At 39.8% G+C, this 26,838-nt stretch overlaps 1 protein-coding gene across 2 annotated transcripts in view; it reads left to right on the forward strand.

Moving 5' to 3' along the window:
- The window catches only part of HMGCR (3-hydroxy-3-methylglutaryl-CoA reductase), an 87,472-nt gene that overhangs the window by 52,412 nt on the left and 8,222 nt on the right, over window positions 1–26,838 (forward strand). Inside the window, exons 1-9 of one of the 2 annotated variants that reach the window (XM_068535522.1) lie at window positions 13,903–14,000; window positions 19,017–19,204; window positions 19,634–19,745; window positions 20,025–20,112; window positions 21,777–21,861; window positions 22,756–22,861; window positions 25,917–26,023; window positions 26,125–26,241; window positions 26,675–26,823. In XM_068535522.1, coding sequence (XP_068391623.1) covers window positions 19,040–19,204; window positions 19,634–19,745; window positions 20,025–20,112; window positions 21,777–21,861; window positions 22,756–22,861; window positions 25,917–26,023; window positions 26,125–26,241; window positions 26,675–26,823 — 929 coding nt within the window. In that variant the 5' untranslated portion in view covers window positions 13,903–14,000; window positions 19,017–19,039. Of the gene's footprint in view, window positions 1–13,902; window positions 14,001–19,016; window positions 19,205–19,633; window positions 19,746–20,024; window positions 20,113–21,776; window positions 21,862–22,755; window positions 22,862–25,916; window positions 26,024–26,124; window positions 26,242–26,674; window positions 26,824–26,838 lie in introns of those variants that run through there. The other variant, XM_068535523.1, reaches the window with a different exon arrangement.

Below are 26,838 nucleotides of genomic sequence, written 5' to 3' on the forward strand. Positions count from 1 at the left end.
CTCTGCCTTCCCGACTCCCAGCTTGCTGTGTTTTCTTCTTCTGAGCAACAAATCAATATACTCACTTCTCAAATATGGTTTTCGAAACATATGGAAGAATCCACAAACTCTGTGCCTCGGAATCCAATCTTTCTGCCCTCAAACATGCATGGCACACAGCTGTGCAGACAGCGTGTTCTGATCACTGGTGAGAGCTTTGTACCTTCCAACGATTACCTTTGCTAACAGTCATTCCCTGAGAAAGGCAGCTTGAGGGCACCATCTGTCAATAGACGCAGTCTTCCCACCTGCACAATGCCCCAGGGAGAAAGGCTGAGGGAAGAGATGTCTCCACACAGACAGCCCAGTCAAGAGCCAAAACACCCTGGCAGGATTTGGGGCCACAAAAACACTTAGGCTCCCTATAAGTGCTGCATTTGGAACATCTCAGCAATTTGTCAGACTCAAGTCAATACAGAGCTAGCAGCCGGACATAAATATCCATTTCTCACAGCCAGGAGAGGGTCAGCTCTACAAGTGCTGTTTATATGTGCCTTTGGCTTACTGGTTTCACTTCCACAGCTACAGTTCATGAGAGATCATAAAGCTGGCCTAAAGCAGGTGGGAGAAATTTCTGGCATTGTGGGCCAAGAGAGCGGAAGATAAAGAGGCAGGAAATGCTGTAGCACCTTTCTCCCCAGCTGCCTCCCAAACACTGATGTTCCTGGAAGGCCCTGAAAAATTCAAGAAATTCTGATAATTTCTCCATCTGTTTAATTCCATATCTATACGAGCTACCATAAATTGGTAGGAAAATAATTTTGCAATTATGTTTTTCTTGCAATTCAACCAGTAGCTAACCCACTTGGGGTAAGCGGAGGAGATGTGACCAAATCAAATGGTCAGACCCTCATCATCCCTGAAGTGTCCTCTGGTTTCTGAAAGGTGGGAACCTGACTCTGTTGCAGACTCATGTAAGGTGTTTGGCAGCTTTTAGCAAATTGGTTAATTGGCAAATTGGCTTTTGAAGAAATTATTTTCAGGGACATGACCTAGAGCCCACTTCTCTACCAGACACTGGTCCCTCATCACCCACTCTGGCCCTTAGCATGTCACCCATTCCAGGCTCTGACACTGACAACCTGCTCCAGCTCCTAGTTTGCTTCCCAGGCCTTTGACCTCAACTCACAGCTGGCCAAAACCAGCCACCTCAGAGCCATTAATCAACTTGCCTGACTTGCCTTAGGCCCTTCTAAACTCTTTTTCATCCTTAGCTATCATCCTTGATCTCTCAGAATCACTGTCTCTGTCTTTCTCAAAGCTGGTTGTTTTTAATTCCACCACCACCTGGTCTTGTTGACTCATTCTTCCAGTTCAAGGCTGCTACCCTCTGGCAGAGTAAGCTGGCCCTCCATTTTCATAGTGGGAAGCCTTCAGAGTCATTCTAACTCATCCTCTCCATTTTTTGTTCTATTGGTGTCTCTGAGCTGTTTTTACTCACAACACTTCTGACACCAAACGTGCAGTGTCTTTTCTGACACCACTTCTCCAACTCTCCTACACCAGCTGGCTGACCTGCAATTCAATTTAATTCTGATGCTATCTACCTGGAATTAGAATCAGAGCCCACAAGCTAAGGGCTCAGTCCCACAAGACTGCCCCATTTCAAATGCTAGTCTCAAGTCCCAGGTTGTCACAGGTGCTTCTGATCGATTGGTTATAAATTTGGGGGTTCCCATAAACTCTTCCTCAGGTTCGATAATTCACTAGAATGACTCACAGAATGCAGGAAAGCACATTTATTGGTCTATTATAAAGGGATACGACTCAGGAATAGTCGAATGGAAGATATGCGTAGGGCAGGGTTTGTGGGAGAGGGGGCCCAGAACTTACACTTCCATGCCCTCTCTGGGTGCACCATCCTCCCAGCACCTTGATGTGTTCAGCAACCCGGAAGTTCTCTGAGCCCCGTCGTTTAGGGATTTTTATGGAGGTTTCATTACATAGATATGCTTGATTAAATCATTGGCCATTGGTGATTAACTCAATGTCTAGCCCCTCTTCCCTCCCTGGGGTGGGGAGGACAGGGCATTGGGGGAGGGGGTGTTGAGGTGAAAATTCCAACCCTCTAATCGTGCCTTGGTTTTTCTGGTGACCAGCCCTCATCCTGACACTATCTAGGGACCCCAGCCACTAGTCGCCTAGTTAGCATACAAAAGACCATCTCATCTGCAGATTCTAAATGTTTTAGTAGCTGTGTGCCAGGAACCAGGGACAAAGACCAAATATTTATTTATTTTGATTATATCATAGTATCCCAAACAAAACAAAAACTAACAAACTTGCCTGCTAAATTTCTGAAACTGTAAATGAAGACATTTCTTACTTAAGAGCAGGCATAATTACCCTATTTAAAGGGCAGTTGTCTTCTTTGGGTTTCTGGATCTGACAACATACCACCAATTATCACATACCAACATACTAAGTTGTTTAGATTTTTACATTATTTATACTTACATATACTAAAATATGCTGTCCCTTTGCCCCCAGCATCTCCAGGGATAATCCCTCAGTGGTCAGGCTTTCTCTCCATGACTTGCCCCGTGCCTGTGACCTCAATAAGAGTGGGCAGCCAATTCAACCTGGTCCAACCAACCTCTTCCATCTGAATTTGAATTGTGAGGCATAGAGACTAGGAGTTGGGAGGTGCATGCCATCAATAGCAGAGCTTTAAGCAGATCTCTCAACTCATGCTGTTGAGATTCCTACCTTCTGCTTGTTTAAATTTTACTTAGATTGCATAAGATCTGGTACTGCATTTTCATACCTGCATCATACCAGACATTGTTTTCAGCAAGCAGAAATGAGATATTTCAATGTGGTCGATCCATTGGTTGGTTAAGTAGCCATTCCCAGTCCCCTCTCCCTTGCTGTTTCCCCCAAAAGAGATTACAAAACTTAAATATTTTATTTCCCTGCTTCTCTTGCATGTAAGGGTGGCCATGTGATAGTTCTGGCCAAAGAAACGTAAGTAGAAGTCTTCTGAAGAACTTTGGAGAAATTTTTTTTCTGATAAAAGAGACAGATGCAGTATGCCCCTTCACCTTATTTCTCCTATGAACTATAGGGGAAGCAAAACTTTTCCTCAGCCCTCTTAGAGTCTCTGGCTGGGCCTGAGAATTAAGTTGACATAAGACAGGTTAACAAGAGAAGAGTGTACAAATTTCATTTTTTACATCTACGTGAGAGACTTCACAGAAAAATGAAGACCCAAAAAGCAGTTACACCTAAGTGCTTATATACCAGGTTGAACAAAGAGTACTAAGTGTGGAAAAGTAACTAAAATATATGGGGAGGCTAAAGGAAGATAAGGGTTGATTTAACAAGATCTGTTTGTACAGGTTTCCCTTAGCCTTGACTCCCAATCTCTGGTGATAAGAATATTCTTTCCTTCCTGGTGTAGAGAGGGCATCTTCCACATGAAAGAAAAAGTGCTTTCAGGAAGAAAAAGGGAGGTCACAGTGCCTTTCCTGAATCTGCTATTTTTCAAGTGCCTCTAGCTCAAAATTATCCTTATGCCAAAGTGGTGTATTTGGGGATGGCACATTCTACTACTATTCAGAACCCAGATGTAACACACTTGGAGCTTCAGCAGCCATCTTGGAACCATGTGTCAAAGGCCAACAGAATTGTAGAGGTGCTATTCCTGACACTATTGAGCTACTGGACCAATGCTAGTAACCACCTACCTCCAGATTTCTTGATGTGAGAGGAGGAAAAATGTTTAAACCTCTGTGAGTTAGGTTCTCCATTACCTGCAGCTGAAATGAATAATTCAAAAGCAACTCATTCCTAAAGACTAATTACCCTATATATATCCGAAGAAAACAAAAACACTAATCTGAAAAGATACATGCACCCCAAAGTTCATAGCAGCATTATTTACAATAGCTAAGAGATGGAAGCAACCTAAGTGTCCATCAACAGGTGAATGGATAAAGAAAATGTGATATATATGTAGACACACACACACACACACACACACATACACAGACACACAATGGAGTACTACTCAGCCATAAAAAGAACTTTGCCACTTGCAACAACATGGATGGACTTGGAGGTATCATGCTTAGTGAAATAGGTCAGAGAAAGATGAATGCTATATGTTATCACTTACATGTGGAGTCTAAAAAATAAAGGTAATGAATATAACAAAAAAGAAACAGACTCACAGATACAGAAAACAAACTAGTGGTTACTAGTGGGGAGAGGAAAGGGGGGGAGGGACAAATAGGGGTAGGAGATTAAGAGATACAACCTACTATAAAAAATAAATAAGCTACAAGGATATATTGTACATCACAGGAAATATACCCAATATTTTATAATAACTATAAAGTATAATCTTTAAAAATTGTGAATCACCACGTTGAAACTAATAGAACATTGTAAATCAACTACATCTCAATTTTTAAAAAAATGAATTACGCTAGTGCAGAGAAAGTACTTCCTGGTATTGAGACAGTAAGCCAAAATGTAAATTTCACTAGTTCTATGCGGCCTTCAATTGTTTTCTAATCACTCTACATATACTCCTTAATCATGGGAACCATATCATCCACCTTATTTAAAATATCCACAATCCTTGAGCAGGGCTGGACCATCAGAAAAGTGTTTTTTAAATACAATATTCTTTTCATGAAGCACTAGGGCTCCAGATAAGGTACACCCCAGACTCTGTAACTAGTTTCAGAAAATAGTACCCTTTGGAACCAAGGGTACTGTTTGTTTTGTTGGAACCAAACAAAAAAACTAATGTGATTCAATACAGGCAGAAGTGACTCACCCTAAGAGGGAGTTATAGATGTGTCTGCAGAGAACACAGTGTTCTGTGTATAAGAAAACCTGAATACAGCCACTTGGCAAAAGACAAAATTGGATCTACACCTCACACCACGTACAAAAATAGACTCCAAAGGAATCAGAGATCTTAATGTAAAGAACAAAACCCAACAAGTACTAAAAGAAAACACCGATGGATTCCTTTATAATCTGGGTGTAGGGAAAAGCTTTTGAATTATAATTCAAAATCCATATATAATAAAAGACTACATTTAAAAAAACAAAAACAAAACCCAAAACTTTTGCATGGCAAAAATCACCATAAACAAAGTCAAAAGACAGACTGGAAGAAAACATTTGCAAAATGTATCACAAATAATGGGCTAATTCTCATAACAAGAAGTACATCTCAAATCTAACAGCAAATAGGAGGGTAACACTGACACAGATTAGAGCAACTCAGTAGGCAAGAAGGGATATATTACCATTCACTAGCTAGTTCTCATGCATATTAGGACTTCATAGTTAAATCTTACAGGCAGAAAGGTTCAAATGCTTACCTATCTACAGATAGACTCTTAGAGTAGTCAGGGGGTGTCAGATCTAGTGTGCAGAAGAATTTCTGTCAAATCTGTAAAAACAAAATATGCACTCTATATTTTAAGAAATACAAGGAGAATTCAAGGATACTTTTGACTCGGACATTTTCCCTCCTCACCTGGTTTTAAAAAAATTAAAAAGCCTTGGGATTCTGCTGGAGTTCTGATTTTTGCACTGATTTTAGAAAATAACTCCCACAAATAATATGCTTCCTCTGTCCAACAAAGATAAGATTTTACGTATTGGAATCATAGTAACTCCACCTGTATGTAGAAGCTTCATGAATTCCTGCTTAACCAGCCATCAGCCCTCTTGTCCTTTCTTTGAAATACTCAGGGCAAGAAATGTTTGTTGACTTCACTTGACTGGGCAAGTTCCTGCTTAACAGTATTTATAACCAGAGTCATAGTTTCACTATTGTTAGAGTCATCAACAAATATATATTGATCACTTTCCATGTGTAAACTAGAGTACTTGCAAGCTTAAAAATGTTGACATCCACCAGTTACGGGGACCAGGTCTACTCAGAGGCCAAGGACAACCAAAGTGAGGAAATAAGAGGCCTTCAGAATGTGTTTGTGAATGGAATACTATTGCCCGGGCATTAGGAAGGAATTATAACAATTTCGGAGGGAACAGGGCCAGCTTCTGAAATGGCTTAGGGCTTGTAGTCAAAAGAGGCCCAGTAGGAATATAAAAGGAATGAAAAGGTTGGCATGGCAACCCATGATGCAGTCCTCACAGCTACGAGGTACCTCTTGCCACATCTCCTGCTCATGTGTCATCATCAGCTGCAATTCCTGGCAGGCTGAAGGCTTCCAGCTTCAAGTGTCAACCATCAAGTCTTCCAACTTTTTTGTCTCAAGGCTTTTTCCAAAGCCTCGGTATCTCTGCTCTGCATACATGTAGCTGGAAGTGTGCCCCAGAAGGCATTCTCAACCAAAGAGTGAGGGACAAGTGATCCCACCTCACCACCACTCCCCCAACCCCGCTCCGCCATCCTTCAGAGGGGCATTCTACAGAGGGTCCCCAGCAGAACTGAGCCCCAGTTGCCCACAGTGGTGGCTAGCTGGATACTGGCCTTTCCTTCTTCCCTATTATTCTTTGCATTCTTATTCTGACCTCCTAGGGTCATCCCCCAAATGCGTTATTGCACTAGGGTTTTTGACCCAGTCTTTGCCTTTGGGGGAACCCAAACCAAGACAGTCCTACTCTTGGTGAAGGAGGAATAGGATCAACTGAAAAAGCAGGTTGAAGTTTTAGACTCAGTCAGGCCTGCCTGAAAAGAATAGGGTACCAGAGAGAAGTGGGTCTATCATACGTGTGCAGGGGAGAGTGGAAAGAAATGCTTCTGTTATATTTAAGGCCTACCCAAATCAGAATGCCTTCCTTCTCTGTACCTGACTATACTTTTATCTTTTTCTTTTTACTGGAATGAGAAGGGCACCTAAAAACAGAGACCAAACAGTTTCACTCTCACTTTATTCCCTATTAAATGCAGTGTCACACAATGGCCAGATATTACAATCTGAGCTTTGAACTCTTTACCAAAATTGAGATTATTTGGTGGTCCAACCAGTCCTAGATTCCAAAATAAAGATGGCTCCTCTTGTGAGGAATAAAGTAGAGGAGACCTAAGGCTTTGTCCACAGCCTGTAACCAAGCTCCTGGAGAGTTTCCAGAGCAACTGTTTCAATAAAGGACTGGGCAAGGTTCTGTTCTGGCTACTTGCATTACCTTCTTTAGGGCAAAAATTATTAGCCCAACTATAATCATCTTAACTTTCCTTGGTGTACATGGGTCAAACTTCTTCCTAAACGTGTATTTCAAAAGAACAAGCAAGTGGGAGTTCTGAACAGAGAGGCTTTGAGCAGTCTTTGCAGATGTTTTATGTTCTCCCTTGGGGAAGATAAACAGCCCATCTTTCTAGAGGAAGCACAGAGACCTTGGCAATACTGTTCTTTCTTTTTTTATTTTTTTAACATCTTTATTGGAGTATAATTGCTTTACAATGGTGTGTTAGTTTCTGCTTTATAACAAAGTGAATCAGCTATACATATACATATATCCCCATATCTCCTCCCTCTTGCATCTCCCTCCCACCCTCCCTATCCCACCCCTCTAGGTGGTCACAAAGTAGGCAATACCTTTCTTGAGAACAGAGGTTAGTTTGCTAATTCCACTCATTCTCCAGGAGAAGGGAAAAATTAGCTTTAGGGATGTTTGGACCCAGCTAGGGAGATTTTATCAAGAACATCTCATAACATACTGTCATTCAAGAAGCACAAATTCTTCAAAGCCTGGAAAGTGTAAAGTCAAACGGAAAAAGTAAGATTTTAGGGTTGAGACAAGGTCAGGAGACTTATCAGTGCTCATTGGGGCCCCCAAGACATGGGCTTTGAAAGCATCAATAACTCATTTCAGTTCAGTCCAGCCGAAACAAATGTGGAAAGAACTGGAAACCTTCTCAAGGAGGCAGGAGTCACAGGCCTAAGAAATTTCAGAGAAGGAGGTAGCCATTGTGGTAAAAAAGCATGGAGATCATGGTAGGTATTAAACGATGCAGAGGAAAAAGCAGGGAAATCAAGACCACACGCTGGTTGAAAGTTGCTGGTAACTATTCATTCAGTGTTACAAGTGTTAGAGCAATGAATAAGACCAGTGAGGCCTTTTATTCTTTTTTTCTTTTTCTTTTTTTTTCTTTTGGCTGTGCCACTTGGCTTGCAGGATCTTAGTTCCCTGACCAGGGACTGAACCTGCGCCCTTGGCAGTGAAAGCGCAGCCCTAACCGCTGGACCACCAGGGGATTCCCAAGGCCCTTTATTCTGAAAAGAGAGAAAGAGAGCCCTCTTTGCTAGTTTCACAGATTACGTTTTTATGTTCAACCATTTGTAGTATTATACATTTTTGGTGGATTTAGCTGAAACTCAAGTCTAGATGTTAATGAGAATTCCATTGACATTTCAAGCTAATGTTTATAAAATAACAGATCTTTGATCTTAGGTTTATATCTTTTGCTATGCCCGTAAAATCTTGATAGTAAAATTGTTTCCTGTTTTTGAGCTAAGTGATCAGCAACTGGTTTGGGTACTTACTGTATGCTCACCCAGTATGGGGACAATATGGAAGATTTAGAGGTGGGAGCCTTTCTTCAGTTTTGAGCTGGGCACATTGTTGCCGGGAAAAAAAGGTTACATTCCCCAGCTCCCTTGTTGCTAGGTATGGCCTTGTACTTCTGGCCACTGAGATATAAACAGTGAAAAGGAGCTGACTCAGCTGGGAGGGGCCCTTTTTCCGCCCTTTTGTTTTCATTCTGCTCCTTCCAGAAGGACTGAAATGCAGATATGAAAATGGAGCTCTAGTTGCCATCTTGGACCATAAGGTGACCCTGAGGATGGAAAACACAGGCTGAGGATGGTGAAGCAGAGAGACAGAAGGGTCTCTGAAAGCATCTTGCGCTTCCATGTTAATCCTAGATGAACTATTTCCAGTTTTCTTTACCCAAGAAAAAAAGAAACGCTTATCTTGTTGAAGCCACTTCTAGTTTAGGCTTTCTGTTACTTGTAGCCAAATTCATTGCAATTTGTAGCAGATACAGTTAGGGTGCTATACACTTTTTGGGCCATATTTACGTACGAGCGACAGTACTTTCATATTAAAAGATGGCCTACTGGGGCTTCCCTGGTGGCGCAGTGGTTGAGAATCTGCCTGCTAATGCAGGGAACACACGTTCGAGCCCTGGTCTGGGAAGATCCCACATGCCGCGGAGCAGCTAGGCCAGTGAGCCACAACTACTGAGCCTGTGTGTCTGGAGCCTGTGCTCCGCAAGAAAAGAGAGGCCACGATAGTGAGAGGCCTGCGCACCACAATGAAGAGTGGCCCCCGCTTGCCGCAACTAGAGAAAGCCCTCGCACAGAAACGAAGACCCAACACAGCCAAAAATAAATAAATAAATAAATAAATTTAAAAAAAAAAAAGAGAACAATCATAAAACTGACATTTAAAAAAAAAAAAAAAAAGATGGCCTACTATTTGCAGGCCTGGGCAATTGTTCTTTGTCTCTTCTTTCAATGGAGTTGCTCAGGGAAGCTGAAGAGAGCCCCCTTGTGCCACTGTCCTTCTTTATTTTCTTTTACACTTGCCTTGTTTTTTCTCCCACCATTATAATTTCCTCCCTCAACTGGGAGCAAATACAAAGCTGAAGGAAGAGGTTGGGATTGGAAGAATGAAGGTGAACAGGAGGAAGATACTGGGGTCTTGACAACTGAGCTGGATACAGATTTTATAGTAGATGGCTCACTCCACTCTTATCAACTGAGACCAGGACCACGTTTATTACTGAAGGAGAAAAAGTGGTGCTCACACTTGGGTCAAAATGTGTTCTTTTTCTTTCCCCCTTTTATTGATCTCTCATTGACTTTTTTGGGAACCAGTCACCCTAGCCAAGAATCCCTAAGAATCTCAGGAATAGATGTTTACTCCTCATTATAGATATGCTGTTTCTATTGATATGCTGTCTGAGCATTCTTTTTTCCTGAGGATTGTAAATTCCTTTAAAAGAAAAAAATATATATTCCAATATATCTCATACCCACTCCCCAACTGATTCTACAAAGCTGGGGAAGGGCCTAAAGAGAGGAATGGGGAAACTGTAAAGAAAACAAACAAAATCACTGTTAAACAGTGAAAGCAGGTTTGGTGGACAGAAGAAATCTTTAATTGTGGGCACCCTCTCCTGCAGAGACCTTTGCTCCTAACTTCAAGAGAGGCTCCAGCTATTGTTTTCTGTTTAGAAAGTTTTAGAAACAAAGAAGAAGCAGAATTCTAAGTTTTGCTACTGAAGTAAAATAGCAAAAAAAATTTAAAAAGAGTCGTAGCCAAGACTTTGGCCTACGTGAGATGCCACCAGTAGAAACTGGAGATCAGCCAACCTGCTCACGACTTCCTCACCTTTTAAATATCTCATATCCTACAGTACTTCAAGATTTCTGCCTAATTAAATGTTCTGCTCCTGTATCTGTCACCTCCATTCTCATGCTCACAATCTTGACTCTAGTGCCTAAAATAGCCTTCCTTCAAACCACTTCCTCCCCTTGTTTAAAACACCCTGCACCCCAACTCCATGCCCTACCTCTTTTCTCAGTGGACCCTTGGCATACCTCACTCAGAACCCTTACAATGTTATCTGGAAGGATACGTTTGTGTATGTTTTCTTATTTAAATCTGCACCTTGAGGGACTTCCCTGGTGGTCCAGTGGCTAAGCCTCCCCGCTCCCAATGCAGGGGGCCCAGGTTCAATCCCTAGGCAGGGAACTAGATCCCACACGCCACAACTAAAAGATCCTGCATGCCGCAACTAAGACCTGCCACAGCCAAATAAATTTAAAAAAAAAACAAAAAAGACTGTGCTTCCACTGCAGGGGGTGTGGGTTCAATCCCTGGTTGGGGAACTAAGATCCCACATGCCATGCGGCACAGGTAAAATATATATACACATATAAAAATCTGTACCTTGAGTGCCTAGCTCTTTGCCTAGCATAGAGTAGCTCCTCCGTGAATATTTCTTGACCTTGAGCAGGAGTGATAATCAATCACAACATCTGCCAAAAGCTAAGTGATCAGTTATCAGTTGTAATGTACTAGTTTAAAAAGTCATCCCTGAAATTAAAAAAAAAAAATTTGTGCAAGACAAAGAGAGAAAATTACCCAAAGCTGGAAGATACAGATTTGAACACAGCTGGAAACTGCGAATGGGAAATAAACAAGTAAAACTCTTCGCTGATGTTATGAAAGGTCTTTCACAATGGATCATCAGAAGCTTCAACAATCATGATATGTGCTGATACTAAAGATAGCACAGTGGAGTGGTTTAGAGCATGTACTCAGGAAATGGACTTCAGAGTTCATATTCCAGCTGTGTAAACCTAGGCAGATTACTTAACTTCTCTGTTTCTGTAGCTCCATCATTTGTAAAATGCAGATTCTACTAATGCTTTCCAAATGTTATGAGAATTAAAGGAGTTAATATAAATAAAGCAGTTAGAAAAGTGGCTAGGGCATAGAAAGAGCTATATAAAATTTTACTACTATTGTTATTATTGTTCCTGTTATAATTCCTCATCCTAAAGCATGGCCTATGACAACAAGAAGAAGGAAAAGTGACGGAGGGCTAACATACTTATATAAGTAAATACTAAGAGCTATGTGGATAAAGATGGCAATGTGTGTTATTCACTACTTTAAATTTAGATCTCTTAAAATTGTACTTTTATAACCTCTTTGCTGTGAGGGTAAACCCACAAAAGAAGAAAGCACATAGATTCCTTTGTCCCCATCCGCCCACTTTCCCCTTCTATGTGTGTCCTTGCCAAATATTGTGATTTATCATTAAGTACAAATTATTATTTAAGTGCATAAAGATCCTTTTGACATAAATTGGGAATCATATAGAAGTTGTTTTAAGAACATAAAACTAGACAGAGTTTCTTTATTACTTGCTTTTGAATTCATAATCTCACTGGAGTTCTTAATTAAGCCGAGTTTGGGAATACAGTTTCCAAATCTTGGTCTAAAGACTTTTTATTGAAACACCTTCATAATCCTTATTTGAATTTATATTAGTAAGCAATTGTATAATCTGTAACTTATAATTCTGAGATAGCTGGTCCTTTTGACTTCTGGGGACATTAGAAGTACGACAAAGTTTCTAGCTCTGAGTACTTACAGATCTTTTTTTCTTTCTTCTTCTTCCTTTTGATAAGACTCATAATAGGATACTTTAATTTTTGGTTAGTTCCCCTTAGTCTTCTTCACTGTGAAAACTCTTTCCTTCCATTAGGATCAATTCAACAAATATTTAACAGTCATCTAATTTTATGAAGGGGTATAAGGTTCATAAAGGAAGTTTCCATGTCTGTCATGTTGCTGCTATAACTCCAGTGCCAACCAAGGTGTGTTGCACATAAGGGGTGCTCGAAAAGTATTTTGTAAAGAGATATGAATAAAGATCCTATACTGAAGCAGTGGAGGATAGTAGAACCAGTATAAGTTTTAGATCTGGGTTCAAATCTCAGTTTTCCAAATTATTATCTATGTGATCTAAAGCAAGTTGTTTAACAAACTCATTTTTCCTTGAAAATGGAAATAATATCTATTTCATAAGGATTATGAGAATTTATCAAGATAATAGTTTATTAAAACTCCTCCTGAGTGTATAGTGGGTATCAGGGACTGCGTTTCAAAATATAGGTCTTTAAAAGTTGAGGGGATTTCAATTCCTGTTCTTAAGAAATTTCCACATAATAATAACACAGGTCACAGAATATGGACATGTTATGGGTGTTCAGAGTAGGGAGAGATGACTGTATTTGAGGGAATCAGGAAACGAGGTGACATATGAAATAGTCCTTGAAGGAGAGTTAGGATTTCAACAGTTGAAATGTGCAGGCATGTCCAGATTAAACAGAGAACATAAACAGGGAGCAAAAAGGTACTGAGTGTGACTGAAAAAAGGTCAGTTACTCTTTTGGCTGAAATGTAGGGTTGACACAGGAAGTAGTGAGAGATAAGCAAGAAATGTGGGGTAGGGCCATATTGGGGTTGCCAGTTTCTTTAATCCAGTAGACAATGAGCAACTCTTGGTAGTTTGGGGGCAGGCCAACGGAATAATAGGATTGGAAGGTGTAAGCACCTAAGAGTGGAGAGACCAGTTAGGAGAGGCTATTGCATTATTTCAGGCAAGAGATAATAAAGGTCTGCAGCAGGGAGGGGTCAGAGGGAAAGCAGACAAGACAAAGGAGGCACATTTCAGAGCGAATGGACAGTCTGTGACTAGTGCCTTGTGCTGTAGGGAGAGAGGGAGAGAAGGGGGGAAGAGAAGGAGGGAGAGAGAAACCCCATAACTGGAGCCATTTACTATTTACAGGAATGGGTAAATCACAGGAAAGTGTCGGTTTGGGTTTCGGAAATGGGTCAGCTTGAGGTTTGGATTGCTCCTTGCTGCCACCTTCCCTTTTTTACATCCTGGTTTTCAGGGCCACCTCCACCTCTCTCCACTCAGTAATTGTGCATTCTATCCTTGACCTGACCCTGCGTTTATCTTCACGCCCCAATTCTGCTCCCTACTACTTCCCATTGTACTCTCACAGCCACAATGACCCCAGCTCAGGTCCTGGGCTGTAGGACACTCCACCCGCCAGATCCCCTATCGTCTTCGCCTAGGCAGCTTCCATGCGTGCGCCCCCACGGCTCTGTGACCAATAGGCAGGCCCTAGTGCTGGGATTCGACTGGCTATTGGTTGGCTGAGCCATGGTGAGAGATGGTGCGGTGCCCGTTCTCAGCCCGGGTGAGAGCTGTGGGCGGTTGTTAGGGCGACCGTTCGTGACGTAGCGCCGTCAGGCCGGGCAACCCCCAGATGATTGGCTAGACGATCGGACGATCCTTCCTTATTGGTCACAGGCTCGTCCGGCTCCGAGCGTGCGTAGAAGCGAAGGTTTCTTCCGCTCCGCGTCTCCGTTGACTGGAGACGCGCGGAGCGCCAGCTCCCGGGGACTGTGGCTTCTGGGGAGATCGGGAGGTGAGGAGGGCGGCGGTGGGCGGGAGCGGGTTAGGGTCGTGTAGGTGGCGGTTCTCGAGCTCCGTCCGGCCCTGGAAAGGGGCAGCCGGCACCTCCTGCCGTCCCGGGGGGAGCTGCGCTGGCGGCTTTGCCCGGGGTGGCGCCCCGGTCCCGCGGGGACTGCGAGGAGACGTCCTTGACGCGCGGCCGGCCGAGTGGCAGCCCGCATCTATACCGGGGAGCCGGCGGGCCAGGCTGGGCCAGAGGGGCGGGCGGCGGGCCGGCCTCTTCTGGGCTCCCGTCGCCATCGGTGGACTGGCGGGGCGTCGCCGCGTTCGCTGGCCCTGTCCGAAGTCGGCGGTGCTGGCTGCGCAGTCACGATCGTCGGGGCGGAAAGGGTGCCAGGCAGGGTGATCTCGGAGTCCCCTTGATTCGAGGAATGCTAGTGGGCTGTGGGGCAGCCAGGCCCGCAGGTCGGGGAGGGAACGCGAGAAGATCTATCAGGTGTGGGCGTTCACGCCCAGGCTTGCTGTTCTCACTGGGTTCACGCCCTGGCGCTGCTGTTCGTCAGCACCTTAAATGCTGCTGACTAGCTCAGAGCCGTGAAAGAACCGTGGATCTGCATAGATGCGTCCTGTTATTTCCAGGTGAAACGGATTGAGAGGATGCAGAGCCCAAGGTAGAGACTTGCCCAAAGACTTCAACGATTCTTCTTCTTCTTCTTCTTCTTCTTCTTCTCCTTCTTCTCCTCCTTCTCTTTTTTTTTTTTTTGTCAAGGGGCGTAGTCTCCTTGGTGATGATTGCTGATGTCCTTTAGTCCAAAGCTTGTAGGTTTTTCGGAATATTTGGTTTTGGTATTTTGATAAAGAAAAACGTAAACGTAACTTGGAGACTCACAAATAGAACAACAGTCAGTTTTTGTAGTAGGAGGAGTTTGATGTACTCCATCTTAAATGGTCGTTTGAAATTTTTCAGGTCTTTGAGGACATGCCTTCTTAGACTTGGTCCTGAAAAGTCATGGGAAACATCTGTTTCCAGGCCGTACTAAGTAATCGTGTAAAATTTTAGCATCACGCAATGTAGAGAATGTATTTTTTTTGTTTGCTTGTGAATGAATTTTTTTCTCCGTGCAATGGAAGACATTTTTTGATTTAGAGGTAATCTAGCAAAGGCCCAGAGTGTACTTTGGGGATAGACTGGATTGTGAGGGCCTGCTTAGTGGTAGTGTCTTTCCAATTTGTGATAAACTTGGCAGTAAAGACAATGGGAGTTAGTAATATGAAGGCTTAAAAAATGTGCAAAGATTACATCATTAACATGTGAAAACGGTTGTGTGTGTGGCATAAGCATTTCAAGATGAAGTGTGCACACGCATGTGCATGTGCTCTTTTTATTCTTGTATGATCTAGTTTCTAGGCCATGGATAGATAACCACATCTATATCACTATCTATTTAGGTTGACCATATGAAATTGCTGATATTTGACATTTGACCATTTTTCCCATACAAAAAATAGTTTCATATGGTTCACTTAATACTTGCCTTTGTTAAAGAACTTTGGAGCTCTAGCCTCATAAGTGAATAAAAAGATATGTGACTTACAAAGAGGCACACCATGTCATAAAATTGGGTAGAATCCAGGTTTGCTGATTCCAGTGTGAGAATTTTTTCCCATAGGATACTGGGTTGAGCAGCAGAATTCTAGATCCTGTTGGAATTAAAAATGACTCAGTACAAGACATGGTTTGTTTGTTTATTTATTTATTTATGGCTGCGTTGGGTCTTCATTGCTGCGCGCGGGCTTTCTCTAGTTGCGGTTGAGCGGGGGCTGCTCTTCGTTGCGGTACGTGGGCTTCTCATTGCGGTGGCTTCTCTTGTTGCAGAGCACAGGCTCTAGGTGCGCGGCCTTCAGTAGTTGTAGCTCACAGGCTTCAGTAGTTGTGGCGCACGGGCTTAGTTGCTCCGCGGCATGTGGTATCTTCCCGGACCAGGGCTCGAACCTGTGTCCCCTGCATTGGCAGGCGGATTCTTAACCACTGCGCCACCAGGGACGTCCCCTACATGTTTCTTGCCTTCAAAGAGACAAAACGTACACAGCAGTTAATTTGAGAACAGTGTAAAATAGTGTATAATCAAATACTGGAATGTGTAGCACAGGAAGAGTGCTGAGTGGGAGGAAAGAATCAGAGTAGGATGCCAAAGCATCTTTTTCTGCAATTGGCCATAGTAGGTGGTTTTTGTAGCATATTGAGTTAGAGTTTGGGGATTCAATTTAATTTAAATTATCCATTCTTTTGAATAATCTGTGAAATGTTTGCAGCATACTTCAGTCTGAATAAGCAAGGCATACATTGCCTAACCTGATTTTTTTAAACTAAAATTTATTTTTATTGCGACATGGCCTAAATACTGTACTTTGAATTGGCATGAGCTGTCCCTATTGCCTGCTCGTGCCACTTGCAACTGCTGATGAAGTTGGAAGATTGGATTCCATGGCATTTAAATGATTTGCATAATCACAGGGAAATGGGGAGGGTGCTAGTGGGAAAAGTGCAATTATAGTTACTTTTGACACACCTTTGTACATTTGGTTACTCATTTTGTATTTCCAAATAGGTGAGGTTCTCTGTGTTTGGGGATGGTTTATGGGATCATGTCACGGGATCATGTGTAAATCTTTTCCGGAATGTTGCAAAGATGACTTTACACCTAGGAAAGAAATGTCCCAGAATTGACAATGCTACCATGAAGCTTTTGAGGGAAAACATAATGTCCCTAATATATAATTATAGATTAATAATGCTAAACCTATTTGTGATCAGATTGGGGTGCCTTCTTGCTAGCAGCTCAGATTTTAATTCAACCGAATTAACTTTTTAATAGTGAAGAATACATTTTCTTGATAAGGGAATATTCTAAATTGAGAGGGCTTGGGGGGAGAGAGTGTTAGAAACTTTGACCTAGTTTCAAAAGGTGTTTTTAGTTAATTCATTTTCTGCAACACTGATGCTAGTTGATCCTTTAGACTAGTTTATACGGTTTTGTTTTTTTGTTTTTAAATATAAGGAAGTTATGTGATAGAAGGCTGTCATGAAAATCTAGGCTCTTATGAGGCTTTTAGTTGAAATGAAGTAGAGTTCAAATCTAAGATACGATTAATATTCTCCAATACTTTAAGTCCAAGTCCCTGCTAATTTAATAGAAAGTATGTTTGTTATTGTTGTTCATTTTCCAGGATAGTATAGGAAATGTAGCCTCTCTTCCCCACCCCATCCCCCCTTAATATGTTCTCTGAATGCAGAGAACTGGGGGGCTTGAAGTGGGAGAGTTCTATCCATATCTTTAAAAAAAGTCATCTTTAGGTCTGTGTCAAGATGTGTCAATAAAATGCATGCTACTGTAGCTTAAGAATTTATTTTTAATTAGCAGGTATTTGTTGAGCAACTGCTATGTATGAGTGCAAGGTGCTGGAGGATGAAATGAGCAATAGGCCTCAGGGAGGAAGGTTGAAAAAGCCTGAATAAACACAGGCAGATGCATGCCACATTTATACATTTCAGTGACCCGCCCACCTTTTAAAATTGAGACCCACAGTAAGAAATACATGTTATGTCGGAAGCCAGTACATACACTCATATGTATAATTTCATGAAACGTAATGTTTCAAAAAATAATATCTACCCATACCACATGTCTTACCCACAGCTTTTTTCTCTTTTTCCTTTTATTTTAAAATATTTGTTCTGACTCATATACTTGATTTCATGATCTCATCGATCCAGTGAAGGGTTGTGACGTGCGGTTTGGAAACCAGGCATCTATTTGGTGGCCTGGTGTGGCTGAAGTGTAGAGAATAGAGAACATTGAGTGATGCAGTGAGAGGTGACGCTTAGTAATTGCTTTGGTTTGTAAAAGCATCTCTTATTTTCTTTTCCCTAACACCTTAAATAGATTAATGCTTTATTTTCCTTAATTTGGTGCCTTTTTATTTTCTTTCTTCAATAAATGAATCACTTTCTTAATTATTACCATAAATGTGAGATTCATTTGAATTCTTGATAGTCTGTCAATCAGTGGCCTTAAAATTAAATCTTAATTGATTTTTATGGGTAGTTAATATGCTTTATCATAAGCATTAATTTTAGTATAAGAAGTAAGGCTTGCAAGTTCCTATATTAGAGATTAATAACTACACTAGATTTTTTAAAAAATCAGAATATCAAAATTATTATTACTATTATTTAGCCAGCAAACATGGAAAAGTTTTGCCATGGTAGTCATTAGGTCAAAATAACCCATATTCTGTTGGGAATTTTTGAATGCTATAGATGTCTACTTTGGCCAGCCATCCTCTTATTCTAGTACTGTTCCAGCATTTTTATTAACTGCTGTTAAAGTTTGGGAAAAGACCTCTGGTGACAGCAACATTAGGAAGGTTTATTAAACATTTTGCTAGTGACATATTATGCCATGTGTTTTATGGAATGGAAGAGTCTAATGGACTCCTGCCCTTGAGGAGCTTTATAAACTAAGGTAATGATTTACAGGAGGACACCGAACAAGTGGATTGTTTGGTATTTACCTTTTGCATAACTAGAATGTAGAGAATGAAGAGGGTGCTTATATGCGTTTTGTGTCAGGGTAATCAGAAAATAAATGTGAATGGTTGTTTCTCACTTTTGTTTTGTGCTTTATTGCTCTCCTCCTTGCCTCAGATAATAATCGGGCTGAGGTATTATTTGGTTTGATCTTAAATGCTCGAATTCATACAACTGATAAGAAAAAGCTGCTTTTAAGTTGTTTGTTAGTGAATAATAGAGGATTTAAGTGTTGTGAGTAAAGAAGTAATAACAGTCCTCTTATTTTAATTTTGTAATTATTTTCCAGAATTATAAGGAATACTGTCAAATAGTATTATTCTTAATATACAAGACACTGCATACAAATCAGGGTTTACAATGCACTTTTCCTTAAAATGTTTTCCTAAGAATACAGTGAGCTGTATACTAAGTGTTCATACTTGATATTCCTTCCAGGATCCAAGGATTCTTCAGCTACAATGTTGTCAAGACTTTTCCGAATGCATGGCCTCTTTGTGGCTTCCCATCCCTGGGAAGTCATAGTGGGGACAGTGACACTGACCATCTGTATGATGTCCATGAACATGTTTACTGGTAACGATAAGATCTGTGGTTGGAATTATGAATGTCCAAAGTTTGAAGAGGTTTGTGAGATTAATCTGATTATTGATTAAAGTAAATACATTTTGAATTTCTAAGAGTGTCTCCTTTTAGAGACCACATAATCAAAAAAACTTATGAGTGAAATTTTTATTTCAGTATTCATAGCTTTCATTTACTTATATAGTATGGAAATGCACTGGAAATACTTTTCTTTTGCTTTTGGTATACAAATGAGTGTAATTGACTTTACTTGAGAAACATAGCTTTCATAAGTGACTAACAGTGAAAAATGATCGGCTTAATAAACAGATTGTTTAAAAATTGGGAGTAAATTTTTGATTTGCATTGTAACATTTTATTTGACTTGTGCCTAAATTTATATTATCATGATGATATGTAAACTAATGATGCATGCAAAATAAAAATTCTTATTTTTGATTTGGATTTTTCTTTTCTATCTCTCCCAATAGGATGTCTTGAGCAGTGACATCATAATTCTGACAATAACACGATGCATAGCAATCCTGTATATTTACTTCCAGTTCCAGAATTTACGCCAACTTGGATCAAAATATATTTTGGGTAATAATTTTATATATCAACCTTATTGTGTGCTATCAAATTTTTGATTTACTGTGGAAATTTACCTGTTTGTTTAAATCATGTGTGTGGAAATGTGTGTGCTGCATGTATTCAATAGTTTCATTTCTTTTTATTCAAGTTAGACGTTCTGCTATTTGAGACCTTAATAATCTGGAGAAAATAGTATTATTTCTCTCAGAATATTGTATGGGACTGTATGTTATTGTGTGTGTAAAAAAGGATGAAGTTTTTTCAGTTTGCTGAATTTTGTTGTTTTAGGTATTGCTGGACTCTTCACAATTTTCTCAAGTTTTGTATTCAGTACAGTTGTCATTCATTTCTTAGATAAAGAATTGACAGGCTTGAAGTAAGTATTTAAGCATAAATATACTTTCTTTCAAAATATATATATATACATTTTTTTTAATCTTTTAATTTTATTTATTTATTTATTTATTTATTTTTGGCTATGTTGGGTCTTCGTTTCTGTGCGAGGGATTCCTCCAGTTGTGGCAAGCGGGGGCCACTCTTCATCGCGGTGCGCGGGCCCCTCACTATCGTGGCCTCTCGTTGCGGAGCACAGGCTCCAGACGCGCAGGCTCAGTAGTTGTGGCTCACAGGCCTAGTTGCTCCGCGGCATGTGGGATCTTCCCAGACCAGGGCTCGAACCCGTGTCCCCTGCATTAGCAGGCAGATTCTCAACCACTGCGCCACCAGGGAAGCCCTCTTTCAAAATATATTGTTAAGAACTGTTCTTCTCCATGATAATAAAGCATTATAGTATATAAATTATCAAAAGTTTATAGAAAATATGGGAAAATTTTTCATGTCATCATTTAAATTTTAATACCTGTTAATGTTTTAGTATATATCCTGTCCCACTTTTTTATACTTAAAGAAAACTTCTGAGATCATGCTGTATATACTGCTTTATAACTTTTATGCTTTATAATAGTTTATCAACATCTTTGCATGTCCTTAATGCTAAACCAAATTATTTGTAATAGCTGTCTAGTATTCCCCTATCCTCTAGGTTGGATTGTTAGGTTATTCAATTTCCCCCATTAATAACAACACTGTGATAAATGTCTTTGTAGCTAAATCTTTGTTTGTGTTCATAGTCATTTTCTTAGGATACATTCCTAGGAGTGAAACAGTGGCCGTGTAGGTTTTTAGGGCTTTTAAGTGCTGTTGTTGCCAGTTTGTTCTCTAGAAAGGTTGTTCAGTTTATTCTTCCATAGATAGTAATTAATGAAAAAAGAATTGCATGCAGTATACAGGTTTCCCCTGCTATCTGAAAGTACAGCTTTCCTATGAAACCTTTTGTAAGTGAAGAAGCAATTACCTTGGGACACATCTTGCTAAGGAATGCACACAATAAATCAAGATAAAGCACAGATGCTCACAGACACAGTTCAAAGCTATGGCAGCTTGGTGCTGAGATGCTAAGTGTAGTTCCCAGGCAGTGCCGTTCTCACTCTCTGCTCCAGGTACCCACTGCCTCTGTAACGGTTCCCTGCAAAACAAACACTGAATGCTATTTTCACTTTTCACCTTTTTTTGTCAAAGTGAAAACCTTGTTTGGATTTCTTTTGGTTAGCAAAAATGGTTCTTATGTAGGTCTTTCATAAAAGTGAAGTGGCGTAAAGCAAACTTTCGAAAAGTGGGGGACACCTGTATTCCTCTTTTTCCCCCATGTTGATTCACAAGGACACATTTTTATTTTTTTTTAACTAAGGATGATATTTTGCTATAGAATTATCAAAAGGTGTTTCTGTATAAATATATTTACATTTTTAACAAAAATATTCTTAAATGTTTTGAGTGACTAATATATTTAGCTTTGAGGATGTCAAAGGAATATAGGTTACACCTTTTGGTCTGCAAAAAGGTAACACATGCCAGAGATCATACAAGGCATGGGACGAGGGGTGGGGGGGAAGTTTTGGTTTAGGAAGGGATTTTTCGGTGATATTTTTTCTTTTGTTAAATAATACCTGATCATCTTGTTTTCTTTTTTTCTTCCCCCAGTGAAGCTTTGCCCTTTTTCCTACTGCTGATTGACCTTTCCAGAGCAAGTGCACTAGCAAAGTTTGCCCTCAGTTCCAACTCACAGGTATTATTTATAAGACATGAATGTTAGTAGTATCCTTTTTTTCAGATTGTTTACATTAATAAGAAAGATTAATAGAGTTTCTTCATAGTCCAAGATTCAGGAATTGCCTGCAATTTTGTCAAGTCCTAAGACTGGTCTTCCTAGGAACCCTAGGAACTGTCCCATTTATCTGACAACTCAATTGTAATTCCACAGTTTCTAGAATTTGGAATCTTCCCTATTTTCCTTTTTGAAGTTTTCAGAATGTAAGGTATTATGTCTTTTGGATAAATTAGAGTATCTACCTAGTGAAACATATCAGAGAACAGACAGGATCTAATGGAAGAATCTCAGGGTAGATTGATTTCTAAACCCCGTGAATTAACACTAGCATTATTTCCCATCTAAAGTTTTATCTTGGTGTTCATTAGTCACTTTAAAGAACGTAACATTTTTAATAATACTGAGTATAAAATATCGTGTACTTCTGCCCTGATTATGTATTTGATGAATACTTATGATCATTTGAGCATTTTGACAAGGATATTTAGGTTTCATAATACTAATATGATCTCAAAAAATTTGCAACTAAGAACTTCTGTCAGTGGTAGCCAAAATATAAAATGTTGTAAGATTTATGTGGGATTTAAATGGCAGGATTAATGCACCACTTCAAGGGAATCTTCCCAAGAAATATCTCGTTCAGTGGACGGGGAAAGCAGGGCAGTGTACATATTCTTCTTCGTTAGTCCTCTATATTATCCTTTGTATCTGGAATGCCTGTTAGTCTTATCATACTGTGTATTTTATTCTTAATATAGTAAATTAGGTTTAGTAGAAGCCCTGGGATGCTCTAACATTTTTAAAAGTTATTTTGTACCTTACCCTCATTGATATGTTTGGTCTGTGTTTTAGGATGAAGTAAGGGAAAATATTGCTCGTGGGATGGCAATTTTAGGTCCCACATTCACCCTTGATGCTCTTGTAGAATGTCTTGTGATTGGAGTTGGTACCATGTCAGGTTTGTGAACAGTTTTTAATATATTTTAAAATGAGTTTGTAGAAAAATGAATGTATTAAATTGTATCAATTACTCTTAAATTCTGACTTTTAAAAGTCTGACATTACTCTTAAAATTTTTTAATTGTATGAATATGTGGGTATATCTGATCTGACCTTACGTCTCTCTGCTTTAGCAAAAACTTAGTAGGTTACCGATTTTTTTTTTTTGAACAGATTTTTTTTTTTTTACATTAATTAATTAATTTAAATATTTGGCTGTGTTAGGTCTTTGTTGCTGTGGGCGGGCTTTCTCTAGTTGCATTGAGCGGGGGCTACTCTTCATTGCAGTGCGCGGGCTTCTCATTGCAGTGGTTTCTCTTGTTGCGGAGCACGGGCTCTAGGCACATGGGCTTCAGTAGTTGTGGCGTGTGGACTCAGTAGTTGTGGCTCGCTGGCTCTAGAGCGCAGGCTCAGTAGTTGTGGCACACAGTCTTAGTTGCTCTGCAGCGTGTGGGATCTTCCCGGACCAGGGCTTGAACCCATGTCCTCTGCGTTGGCAGGTGGATTCTTAACCACTGCACCACCAGGGAAGTCCCCTGATTTATTTTCACTCTTACTATCTCATCATCTTTTCCTGTGCTCCACTTTTTTGATGACTTTAAGGTGTTTTTATTTGCTTTTTGTTTGGTTTTTAACCAAGATTGTATTCTAGGCTCATTTAGAAAGCATCTTCCAGCCTCCACTGTTGTCTGGACTAAATTAATGACTTGGTTCCTTGTGTTTTAATTGTCATGTAGGAGACAGTGCAAAAGTCAGGAGTTGGACAGATCTAAGTTGGGTCCACCTAACTGAGTGGTTAGGAAGATTTAATCAGACAGTATGCAGTACATCTTAGCACTTAGCCAGCATTGACCTCAGCACATATGTTTCTTCATCCTTAATTGGATAGTAGAGAATTAGATGTTAAATATCAAACATAGGACTCCATTATATAGGACAAAAATTATGGCCTCATGTGGAAATTTGCCAGAATGAATATATCATGCTGTTGTCAAGGTTTCCTAATCAATTAAGACTAGATTTTATGGCTTTCTCATGAGGGTCACACTTAGTTAACTACTATTCTAGTGTACTTCCTGGTGCCTTAGTGCCCTCAATAAGGGGTTTCATTTTTTCAGAAGTACATTATCTAACTTTTAAGAGAGTAGTTAGTTGCTGTTATTAGTTGAGGTCTGTTCACTAGATAGTATGTTAAATATATATAATGTTTCTTCTAACTTTCTGAGGGTAAATTTATTATTTATTCAGTTATTTTACCTGTCATTCAAAGTTTATTTAGCAAAGATATTTTAAAATTAGTTTTTTAAATGTACATTTCTTAAAATTTACTCTTTTTGGGTATAGTTTTGAGTACTGACAAAGATGTAGTCATGTAACTGCCACCACAATCAAGAAAAAATGTTTTTGATCAGGTGAAAATATACCTATGTGATTTTATACAAGCAGAACAGTATATAAGAAGATGAGAGGATTAGCTAGGAACTGGTAGTGGGCTGTGAAACCAAGGATTATTCATTTGAAACTCATGTGGAAAGCAGTGGAGACTGATGTGGAAAGTAGGGTGATGAGTTTGGTCATAAGTCAGAGCAGTGGACAAAGGAAGTGATTAGATTTGATGTTGGAAAAGCCAGCTAGGAGGCATTTACAGCCATACAGAAATGGTAAAATTAGGGATTTGGCTTAGGGTAGAATAAAAGGACAGATTTAACACATACTAACTAGGAAGTAAACCTTTGGAAAGCCAGTAAAAAAATTTTAAAAAGTCTTTACTTCTTGGAACTTGTAGATTGGTGCTGTCTCCTTGTAGTAAAAAAGTGGCGCAAAGAGACTGTGCCAATGGGACAGAGTAAGGAAGAGTGCCTGAAGAACCTATGACGACAGTAGTTACTGTTGTACAAAGGGAAAGAGTAGGTAGCCAGGTGGTAAAAAGCAATGGTCAGTATGGTTTTGATAGTCTCAAGTTTGAAAAGATTATATTTGGCTACTTTTTAAATACAGGTTGTTCATAATGCTTTTGTCATTGTAATTTTGTATTCTCTTGAATTTCTGCATTTGAGAGTAATAGCTATAGAATTTTTAGAAAATACAATGTATGCTTTTTTTCTATTATTTAGTCAAATGATCTATTACGATTCAGAAAATAAAATACAACATTGAGGTTTTTTTTTGTATTACTCTAGTTAGCAGTTTTTATGGGAGAAGGGAATCAATTTTTATATGTATTTCAAAACATTTTTATATTTAATGTGAATAACATCAGAAATATGTTTTATATTTTATATTCAAGTTTATTAGTAAAGAGAGGGAGTAGGATTTGATAATCTAATCTTTCTCCAGCTCTGTTCCCTTCTATTTGAGATTACCAAGTGATACCGCAAGCATTTTGTAATGGAACATTTGTTAACTTTGGATCTTGGGTTGCCTTTTTACATTATATCATTTTTCAAACAGATCAATGAAATGAACCAAAATTGTAAGAACATCAATAGACACCACAGAGATTATATTGAAAATAGAGCTGAGTAGTACACATAAAATATTTATTATGATACTATATCAGGAATAGTATAACTAGCAGTGTGTTTTTTACAAAAAGTCCTTGGTCCACAGGTGAATTGCTTTTGTGGTGATGAGTGGGATTGGATCAGTAGTATAACGGAGGGGGAGGAGTTTTGCTCCATTAGAGTTGACTGTCCTTGACATCCTATCTCAAAACAGAGTGCTACCATTTGATAAAAGGGGATGATCAGACGGATATTAAACACTGCCGTGCCTGGCATTGTGACACTGGGGACATGGGAGAAGCCAAGGTCTCTGCCCTCGAGGAAGTTATCCTCTGTGTATCAGGCTTCACAGCACCTCTGAGTTTCTAATTCTTTTTCCAGCATATGGCAAAGAGCTTAATATACTTCCATGTATTTGTCTACCTATAGGAAGAGTCCTTGTGATGTATGCAGCATCAGAAATACACATACTGCTTTACTAGCTAATGCATTTAATTTTTCTCTAACCAGGGGTGCGTCAACTTGAAATTATGTGCTGCTTTGGCTGCATGTCAGTTCTCGCCAACTACTTCGTGTTCATGACTTTCTTCCCAGCGTGTGTGTCCTTGGTTTTAGAGGTAAGAGCAGTTCTTACTTATATTAGAAGAGTAATATTTTTCATATTAGTTCACCTAAAGAAAATTAGCACCTTCTAACGTAGTGCTGACTTACTTTGTAGCTTTCTCGGGAAAGCCGCGAGGGTCGTCCAATTTGGCAGCTCAGCCATTTTGCCCGAGTTTTAGAAGAAGAAGAAAATAAACCAAATCCTGTTACTCAGAGGGTTAAGATGATTATGGTAATTATACAGTTTTCTTCTTCTTTCATTATTTTTGGTTCCAGTATCATATTCTGCTTTTCAATTTTTTTTCCTTCTTGTTGTCTTTGTGCAATGTTTGGCTCTTTCACTGATGTTCCTCTTCTTCTTTTTTTTTTTTTCCTATCTTTTTTTTCTCATTTCTTTGAGGCCCCTGGTTTTCTCTCTGCCCTAAATAGATTTTTCAAGTTCTTCCACTTTATCTCTCTTTGAAAATCTGTTCTTTTTTTTGGAATGTTTTCAGCTGTTCAGTGGGGCCATTGCTTTAGTCAGTCACATAGCAAGCCTGGGTCTTTCTTTTCATGGTAAGGGAGGCCATGGGAGGATGGTAGTGTTTAATTATCCAGTTGCACAGGATGGGTTTAGGTTCCATTGATATGCAGAGGATACATGATTTTTAAATTTTTTATTTCAGTCTCTAGGCTTAGTTCTTGTTCATGCTCACAGTCGCTGGATAGCCGATCCTTCTCCGGCAGACAATTCTAAGGTTTCTTTAGGATTGGATGAAAATGTGTCGAAGAGAATTGAACCAAGTGTTTCCCTATGGCAGTTTTATCTCTCTAAGTAAGTTCCCCGAGC

This window comes from Eschrichtius robustus, chromosome 2 (genome assembly GCF_028021215.1).
Source record: "Eschrichtius robustus isolate mEscRob2 chromosome 2, mEscRob2.pri, whole genome shotgun sequence".
NCBI classification, from domain to species: domain Eukaryota; kingdom Metazoa; phylum Chordata; class Mammalia; order Artiodactyla; family Eschrichtiidae; genus Eschrichtius; species Eschrichtius robustus.